Raw genomic sequence first — 10,136 nt, 5'->3', positions numbered from 1 at the left:
CTAGGTTTCGCTCGACGTACTAACACTTCGATGCGCTATCTCGAAACATAGATTAAAAGGCGGAGGGCTTTCGTAAACGAAACAATAGGCATTGGAACGAACATGTTATAGGCGTTGATGCTTGCATTCGTTGTGGATTAAGTACTAGTTGACACGGTGTATCACCTTCGTATTGTTTTAGCTATAGACATTACTGCAATTTTTCATCTAATAATTTCAAGGTACATTACCTAATATGGTGCTGTGACGCTATTTCCGTTTCGAAGGTAAGGGCGCTTTCCAGGAATTCTATTGACACGAAACCGCATCAAGAACGCCTCCAAATTTTTAGTGCAAATACTAGATTTATGAATGGACAGTCACTAATATTCGTCGTTAGCAGTGACATTTCGTATTAGCGATTAAATAAAGCAGTGGAAGGTGAGTGACGACATGTAGATCTACTGTTGTCATGCGATACCGATAACTATACGTATTTGTGGTTAATAGTGTATTATGTATGATCTTAATGAAAGCCAACAAATTATATTGATGTTCATATGTATTGATTCTGCTTTTCAGATGTCTTTCCGTGTGGTAAGAAGTAGCAAGTTCCGTCATGTATACGGATCTGCCCTGAAAAGAGAACAATGTTATGACAATATTAGAGTGTCAAAGTCATCGTGGGATTCCACTTTCTGTGCAGTAAACCCAAAATTTTTGGCGATCATTGTTGAATCGGCTGGTGGCGGAGCGTTCGTCGTCTTACCTTTGAGTAAGGTAATTCATTTTAATAGGTTGCTGGTTCTCTCGCACTTTGATAATGAGTTTTGAGGAAGGATGTGTCAACACAACAGGAAACCGCTCCCCTACTTTTGAGCCAGTGTGTGTGTGTGTGTGTGTGTGTGTGTGTGTGTGTGTGTGTGTGTGTGTTGATAAACGACATGTCACCGTTCTACCAGACTTCTTAGAGATACCTTTGGCTTTGAAATAGCAAGTTGTCGGTGTACTTTACGAACTTAGATTTTTTTTTTAATGGTAATGCTTTGATATGCAGAGGGATCGACGATAAGGGATTCAGTACAGAGAGAGAAACCTTAGTGCTGAATTCTTAAGGATTCTCAACGCTTTTTTAATAATAAAGACTTTCATCTGTTGCAACATACTGGTGTGTGTGTATTTTTAGAATCATCTCAAAATATATGCTTACTGAATGCATGCTTCCTTATGGAATATTCCACTGACTTAAGTGTGAATGAAGTGTAAAGAAGTTTAAATTGCTTTAAAGTATCCGGGAATGATTGACATAAATTAATTTTCTTTTCCATTTTCATGCAAAAGCACAGAGCGCAGTAATTTGAGACCCGGTTTTATGATATGTTGACAAACTAATCGCTTTGCAACAGAAAATATAGAAGGTGGCCTTATTTCTCATTGAAATTAAAGTATTGTTCATTACTGACAATAAATTTCCTAAACCATGCTGTAGATGAATTCTGCTTGGAAAATACCAAATCTCCAAAAAATAAAAGGAATGAGTTTAAGTCCCCATCAGACAGTAATGAATTAGAATTTGTCATTTAGTTAAATCACATAACATTAGTGCTGCACCTCCCACACAACTTTTTTAAAAATACTTTTCCAATTAAGTTATTGTCCGTAATATACAGACTTGCAGTTTACAACACAATAAACCATAGCTTTTCTTGAATTTGGAGTGAGGATATATAAGACCAGCGGTTGAATAAGTAAAATGGATTGAGGATGAAGTCACTTTCTTCACAGCTAGAGTAATACTGTGGGAACACCATCAAGGAACAAGATAGTTTTGACATTGGACTGCAGGACAGCAGTAATACAAGGATAGGCATGATACAAATTTTAGAGTTATGGTTTTGGCATCTTGATAATTTCCATAAAAATATTACCAATGTGACAATCATTGTGAGTGTATTTTTACATACAAATCTGCAATGTGGTTTTTCCGTGACGTGATTTTGGATGAAGAATATATATATATTTTTTTTTAATCAACATTTGATGTGTTAAGAATAATATTTGTTGATTTGCTTCCTTAATAGCCTGAAGAATCCCACACGGCATATCAAATTGTTCAGTAGGAACTCTAGAATGTACAGATTATTAACCTATCCATTTTGACCCATGGTGCCATCAGAATGATGGCACTGCAGAAGTGTCAGATTCTACCTGTTTGCTTTGACCTGTGATGTCATCAGTATGGCGGAAATGGCTAGTTCCGGTGTATACTATATGGCGACAATAACATCACTACATGCACATGCCAACAAAGGCAAACAAAAATTGAAATGATGCAGTAATGTCTCAGTCCAAAAATAAAATGAAACTAACATGATAATAGTGGAAAAGTGGGGGTTTAGGGTGGGGACAGGCTAAATATATAACAATAAAAAAAATTACCACACCATCCGAAAACAAATGGTATTTAAAAAAAATTAAATTAAAACACTCTGCTACACCAACAATACAGGAATCTGACATTTCGCTTGACCTATACAGGGTGTTACAAAAAGGTACGGCCAAACTTTCCTCACACACGAATAAAGAAAGGATGTTATGTGGACATGTGTCCAGTGTCCAGAAACGCTTAATTTCCATGTTAGAGCTCATTTTAGTTTCGTCAGTATGTACTGTACTTCCTCGATTCACCGCTGGTTGGCCCAATTGAGGGAAGGTAATGTTGAGTTCGGTGCTTGTGTTGACATGTGACTCATTGCTCTACAGTACTAACATCAAGCACATCAGTACGTAGCATCAACAGGTTGGTGTTCATCACGAACGTGGTTTTGCAGTCAGTGCAGTGTTTACAAATGCGGAGTTGGCATATGCCCATTTGATGTATGGATTAGCACGGGGCAATAGCTGTGGCGCGGTACGTTTGTATTGAGACAGATTTCCAGAACGAAGGTGTCCTGACCGGAAGACGTTTGAAGCAATTGATCGGCGTCTTAGGGAGCACGGAACATTCCAGCCTATGACTCGTGACTAGGGAAGACCTAGAACGACGAGGACGCCTGCAATGGACGAGGCAATTCTTCGTGCAATTGACGATAACCCTAATGTCAGTGTCAGAGAAGTTGCGGCTGTACAAGGTAACGTTGATCACGTCACTGTGTGGAGAGTGCTACGGGAGAACCAGTTGTTTCCATACCATGTACAGCGTGTGCAGGCACTATCAGCAGCTGATTGGCCTCCACGGGTACACTTCTGCGAATGGTTCATCCATCAATGTGTCAATCCTCATTTCAGTGCAAATGTTCTCTTTACGGGTGAGGCTTCATTCCAACGTGATCAAACTGTAAATTTCCACAGTCAACATGTGTGGGCTGACGAGAATCCGCACGCAATTGTGCAATCATGTCATCAACACAGATTTTCTGTGAACGTTTGGGCAGGCATCATTGGTAATGTCTTGATTGGGCCCCATGTTCTTCCACCTACGCTCAATGGAGCACGTTATCATGATTTCATACGGGATACTCTACCTGTGCTGCCAGAACATGTGCCTTTATAAGTACGATACAACATGTGGTTCATGCACGATGGAGCTCCTGCACATTTCAGTCGAAGTGTTCGTACGCTTCTCAACAACAGATTCGGTGACCGATGGATTGGTAGAGACGGACCAATTCCATGGCCTCCATGCTCTCCTGACCTCAACACTCTTGGCTTTCATTTATGGGGGCATTTGAAAGCTCTTGTCTACGCAACCCCGGTACCAAATGTAGAGACTCTTCGTGCTCGTATTGTGGACGGCTGTGATACAATACACCATTCTCCAGGGCTGCATCAGCGCATCATGGATTCCATGCGATGGAGGGTGGATGAATGTATCCTCGCTAACGGAGGACATTTTGAACATTTCCTGTAACAGTGTTTGAAGTCACACTGGTACATTCTGTTGCTGTGTGTTTCCATTCCATGATTAATGTGATTTGAAGAGAAGTAATAAAATGGAAAGTAAGCGTTTCCGGACACATGTCCACATAACATATTTCCTTTTTTTGTATGTGAGGAATGTTTCCTGAAAGTTTGGCCGTACCTTTTTGTAACACCCTGTATAGCTCAACCGCTGCTATCAATACCTACATCTCTGAAAAGTGGAATCGCACATTTCTCTTGACCTACATAGCTCAGCCACGGCTATTTTTTTTTTTTTTTTTTTTTTTTTTTTTTTGGTACAAAAACAGCACCTCAACTCCAAAAAGTGGTTAACCAAAACGCCAAAACCTCAAATACCCCATATTCACTACATGAATTAAAACACAGCCGTCCTACCACAAATACACAATAGACAAAACATCGCAGTGACTGTGGAATAAAACCAAAACAAAAACTGCTTACCAACAGAAGCCTCCGGCAATACCATCTGGTTTGGCCAAGGTGCACACGGCACCTCTATTGGTCTATTGTTTGCGTGTCATGATGCTCAGTGGGATTTCGTGTGTTATTGGGTCGGTGTTATTTACTGCATGTGTTGGTGGTTGATGTTTTGGTATCGGCACATGTGGTTGGTTTATGTATATTAGGGAAAGTACTAAATTTCAATTTTTTTGCTATTGCCAGTTGTATTTGAGCTGTATAGGTCATGGGAAGTGACAGATTCCAATGTGTTGTCGTAGCTATGTGTTTTTTGGTATTGTGAGCCGCTGTTGACCTATATAGGTCAAGGGAAGTGTTAGATTCCAATTTTTGTTCTTTTGAATGTTGGCTTCGTGGTATCAATAGTTGTGGTGTGATTATAATGTTTGGAGTAGTTGGTTTTTGTTTTGTGGTATCGACAATTGCGGTTGAGCTATGTAGGTGGAGGGAAGTGACCGATTCTTGTCAATATTGTAAATGTAGCAGAATTTAGGAATTTTGTGGTGTTTTAATGTCATCGTTTTGTGTGGTTTGGGATAGTGGTGTGTGTCAGTATGTGTTTATATTTAGTTTGTACCCACCCAAAAAGAACCTAATTTCCTGCTTTGGTCCCATTAGTTTGATTGTATTTTTGGAGGGAAATGTGTTGGTTGGTTTTATATGTATTTTTGTGTTTGTTGTCGTGTTTATGTAATGACATCATAGGTGCCATATTGGAGACATTGAGAATGGTCGTTTCCGCCCTATTGGTGACGTCATGGATCAGAGTAGATGGGTGGAATCAGACTCTTCTGGGCTCCCACTCACCATATAGCAGAGATGCTGAGTTGCAAATAGGCACAACAAAAAGACTATCGGGAAGTGAGCTTTTGGCCAATTGGCCATTGATACCTTACCTCTTCTTGGCAAGTTGTCTGTAATCATGGTGATATGTATATAATTATAGTACCTGTGATAAAAGATGATGGGGAAAAAAGATCTTGATGAAAAAGATTGTGTAATAATAATTGTGGTGGAGGCTGTTACTTAGACTGCAACGTATGTTGCGGTTATGATTTTAGTATTAACACTCTACTGATGCAAAGCATAAACACTGCATCTGTTCAATTTCAGGTTGAGATTTCTGAGGTTTTCTTGCTTGTTTGGCTGGTGATATATTTTTAGTGAATAGGCAGTTCATTTTGGCACATTATATTTTAATGACTGGGCCAGCCATTGTGCTCAGTGTAGTGACCTGAAGTGCGCTCAGAGCATCTGAAAGAGGTTGCTACACCTAGATCAGAATAAGAAAGTGACTGGCATTTGAGCATGGTAAGGGGGGGGGGGGGATGATGATGATGATGATGATTCACAGTTTCATACAAGTGCAGTATGTGTCTGACAGCAGCAACCATTTGGTTCCATACTCATGATGTCCATACATCCACTGTTAAAGAGCAGTATTCAGTTAAATTTTCGGTATCCCTAATAGTCCTATCACTTCCCTGAGCAATTTCACACTGAGCTTCACACATTCCTTAAAATAAATGTATCACACAGAGAAACAAAGCATATAAGAACAAAATACAACAATTACATTAAAGACTGCAGTTTTCATCCACAATTGGCTATAACTAGCAGCTGAGGTAACAGAGCGGTATGACAACTGGGCTCAGACAAAGTATGGTCGAACTTGTGCTCCAGTTGGTTGTTGCTATGGCAGCTGCCCTGTAAATAACTTGCTGTTAGTCACTCTATTATTCTGACTCACATATAGATCAGTTGTGAAAATGCTATGCATAGAAGTGTGGTTTTGACCTTCTGTGAAAACCTGAAAACATACATGCAATCCATCTCTTACTTCCCCTACATCTTTCCGATTTCAAAAGCAACAGATACACTCGACACAAATATTAACAAGAGCAAAACACCTTAAATATTAACATCAGCCAGTATTTGACATGTTTGTAATTTAAAAAAAAAAAAGCAAAGCTTTCATCAGTCTGAAGATTGGTTTGACCACCACAGTTATTTGCTAGGCATGGTCCTGTTGAGGTGGTATACTGTTGTCTTCCTCTGAACTTTGAATTGACTTAACGAGCAAACCTAGCCGCAACATAGCTTTCTTCCCATTAACCAATGTTGCCAGAGGTGAAAGCAGTTATAAGTGACAGAAAAAAATTATAGAACTGGCTAAGAGATCAGACCCCAAACCTTTGGTTCAATAGTCTGGCACTTTTCATATCACTTGCAGGTCATAAATCTTTCTCTTGCTGTACATAAAATACGCTTCCAATTGCCCATTTTAATTAAAAATATTAATAGAGACAGATAAGTAATGAAGAACAAATATTTTTGCATGATTTAACTAGTGATTGAATTTCAGTGGCTGATAATTAGATAACAATATTATGTTGCAAATATTCTCATTGTGTAACAAAATACTGTATTTGCTTCACTTTCATCTATCACAAGCTGGGATATTACTTTAACTGTTCGGAATGCCAATAAGACTTATAATAAAAAGGTCTTGCCTACTGCACAGTCAACAAAGTTTGAAATAATGTGAATAATTGATGTGTCAAGACATAATTTTTTAGTTTGCATCACCTAGGATCAGCATAAGAGGAGATAACGTAATATCCAGAAAACTAATCATGTTTGTAAGATGGGATACAAACCTGTGCTTGTAGACGATGGTAAAAACCTCATGTTTCACATATTTGATGGAAGTAGTCCATGCCATTACAGAAGAAATGTGACTCATCACATAAATATTAATTTTCAGCCTTGTCAAAAAATTTGTCAGTGCTAGTGTAAAAGAAAGTTTCACTATTTATAAGAACTGCAGTAAGAAAACTGTAAATTTGTTTCTTGAAAGTCGTCGTATAACTTTACAGGTAGAATGTTTCTACCTAGGAAGTTGAGATAGTGTCAAATTAGAATCGCAGTTTAGCATTTCAGTATGATCATCATGTAATGTAAAAGTTAAGAGCAAGAAGAAAGTAAATAAATATCATATCTTGTGCAGATGTGAGATAACAAAAGATGATGAGAGGAGGAGAGGAAAGCACAGGCTGTCAAATAGTTATAAACATGAACTTAATGCAGACACAGTGTAGACAAAGTGAAATGGAAAGGCTAAAATGAAATTTGCGATTCCACTCGTTGGCTTTGACTCGTGATGTCATGATGGTTGCACCCTTGTTTCAAATGTGTACAAGATGGCAACCATTACATCACCCATTAGACCTGCGAACAAACATAAAGAGCACAAGAAATATTTAACTCCAGCAATAGAACGAAAGTAATGGGACACTCATGGAAAATACGGTTTTTCTGTCGAAGGCAAACTAAATATATGACTCAAAACAAATAACTCAAAAATCTAGCGAACAAAATTCCCGACATTCAACACACACACACACACACACACACACACACACACACACACACACACAAAAAGCCAAATGGTTGCTATCATAAACTTCACTTGGTCTGTGTAGCTCAAATGGAGACCATGATACCAGTAACATGCACAGCTCAGATACAAGGTACCATAAATTTCATTTGACCTACATAGATCATACGAAGCCATTGATGCTGTGAATCCACATGCAACTCTGAAACTCAGTACTACAAATTTCACGTGACCTATATGGCAACAAAAACAAAACCTGCTGTACCAAAAACCAACTCCCTGAAATTATCAAATCCATTATCCAAACCTTCACTTACACTAGCTATCTAAAACAAAGTCCACAGTATAACAATCCAAAAGCCAGCCACATAACTGATAAAAAAAAAGTAACCTAACCATTGATGGTAAACAAAAAGCCACAGTACCCATCAACCACAATCCAACACAGTTACCATAACTAACAAGAAAAGACCTGAAATCAATGAAAGCGTGCATTATTAACAATTCTGATATACAAAAGTAACTATAAACTTGCACATATACCATACAGATTGCAACAACAAAACTACAAAAAATTACTTACCATCAAAAGCCACCATCACATAAATCTAAAACACACACACACACACACACACACACACACTCACACTCACACTCACACTCTCTCTCTCTCTCTCTCTCTCTCTCTCTCTCTCTTCGAAGCACAACCACAAAATACTGCAGCACGCCACCTACAACTGACCTGACAAAAAAACACTGCACTACCGTGACATCCCCCAACAAAGTTATATCACAGATCAAAGCACACAGGTGGAATACAAGTTTTGGTTGACCCAGTGGAAGAATCAGTTGAATGGAAAAAAGCAGAAAAGGGGAATGAAATATTATTGAGTGGTGACATGGAGATTGGGGGGAGGGAGGGGGGGAGGTGGAAATATGTTAAAAGTTAGCAATAATAGATATAATGAAATGTAAAAATAACTGTTTGTTAGAAGAGAAATAATTATAAACACAATAGAAGGATCCACTTGTAATTCAGTGGCTTATAAGATAAAGCTGCATACTGGATTCAGAAAACATATGTTTGAGATGTATTTGGGAAAGAGCTCTTCGTTTCTCTCCACTGAGCTATATTCTGATTTAAAGCAGTTGGGATTTGATAGTTGCCTAGCTGGACTGCTCCTGGCACCAATATGCCAGTGATGGCAGTATTGGCACTGTCAGCTTCAACTGTGTTGCTACTTTTGGTGCATTGTGCATGCCAGATTTCAACTGAGAAAACTTTTCAGTTCCCAGTTTTGCCTGTTTACAGAAGCACATCACTTTGGCTCTAATTAAAATTGGTATTACATGTTTGTCCTACTAGAAGATGCTGTAGAGATCTGTACCATACGTGAGTTTCAGAATATTTGTGTGATTTTTGGTGGAGACGTAGACTCGTAGGTGACCTCACGTTGCTGTAAAGAGAAGTACACTGTGACAACTTTGGACTCTAAATGGTAAATGTCAATTAACTTGAATCAGACAATAAAATCAAGTACATTTGATTAAATAAGAATTAGTAATACATAAAGAAATAAATACAAACTTAGGGGAGTTACATATGTTATACAAAGCACAAAAAATAAAAAAAAAAAAAATAAAACTTGAAGAAACCATGTATTTAATAGATTGGGTATCATGTAGGGTGGCAGTGTAGAAACCATAATACCATTGCAGTTGTTAACTTGCCAAATGATAGTGCTACATTGGTTTTTCAGTATTGTGAAACACTTTTACAGTAACCTGCCCTTCTGAAAAGTTATTGCAAATATGGAAATGACCTTATGTTAAAAAGAAAAAAATCAACAAATGTCTGCGTAATGGACCATTATCATCAGTGTGTATGTGACAGTTTAGTCAAAGCATATGTAATACCTTTATCAAATTCCTTTGGTATAATTAATATCCCTTCAGATACAGAAGATACCAAGTACTTTCTATAGTGATTTCTTCCCACTTGGGGGACGGGGGGGGGGGGGGGGGTGGGTTAGAGGCAGAGTCAGTGTTATTTATACTGGCTCACTGATTTAATATGGTTTTTATAGACTGATGATGATTTAAATAAGAACTATCAGTAATGTTCTTGGAGAATTCTACAAACTTTTCTACAGATGGTCAGCACAACTGCCTTTTGCAGTTATCAACAAAGCAAGGAGTGCCATAGTTAAAGGTCCCTCCCCCTCCCACCCTATCTCTCTCTCTCTTACCTTCGAAAAATAATGTAATTGGGTAGATAAAAGATTATCTACTCACGAAGTGGCGGCAGGAGAAAACACATAAAAGTCAAAGAAATGTGCAAGCTTTCAGAGCAAAT

At 38.3% G+C, this 10,136-nt stretch overlaps 1 protein-coding gene across 2 annotated transcripts in view; it reads left to right on the top strand.

The window, feature by feature from the left end:
* The first annotated feature begins 30 nt into the window (after positions 1-30).
* LOC124712008 (coronin-6) overlaps positions 31-10,136 on the top strand; it is a 97,022-nt gene continuing 86,916 nt past the window's right edge. The window contains exons 1-2 of one of the 2 annotated variants that reach the window (XM_047242297.1): positions 31-266; positions 562-759. In XM_047242297.1, the coding sequence (XP_047098253.1) occupies positions 562-759 (198 nt within the window). In that variant the 5' untranslated portion in view covers positions 31-266. Of the gene's footprint in view, positions 421-561; positions 760-10,136 lie in introns of both variants that reach the window. The other variant, XM_047242296.1, reaches the window with a different exon arrangement.

Source organism: Schistocerca piceifrons, chromosome 8, assembly GCF_021461385.2.
Source record: "Schistocerca piceifrons isolate TAMUIC-IGC-003096 chromosome 8, iqSchPice1.1, whole genome shotgun sequence".
Classification (NCBI taxonomy): domain Eukaryota; kingdom Metazoa; phylum Arthropoda; class Insecta; order Orthoptera; family Acrididae; genus Schistocerca; species Schistocerca piceifrons.
This window is presented reverse-complemented; position numbering and strand designations above follow the sequence as displayed.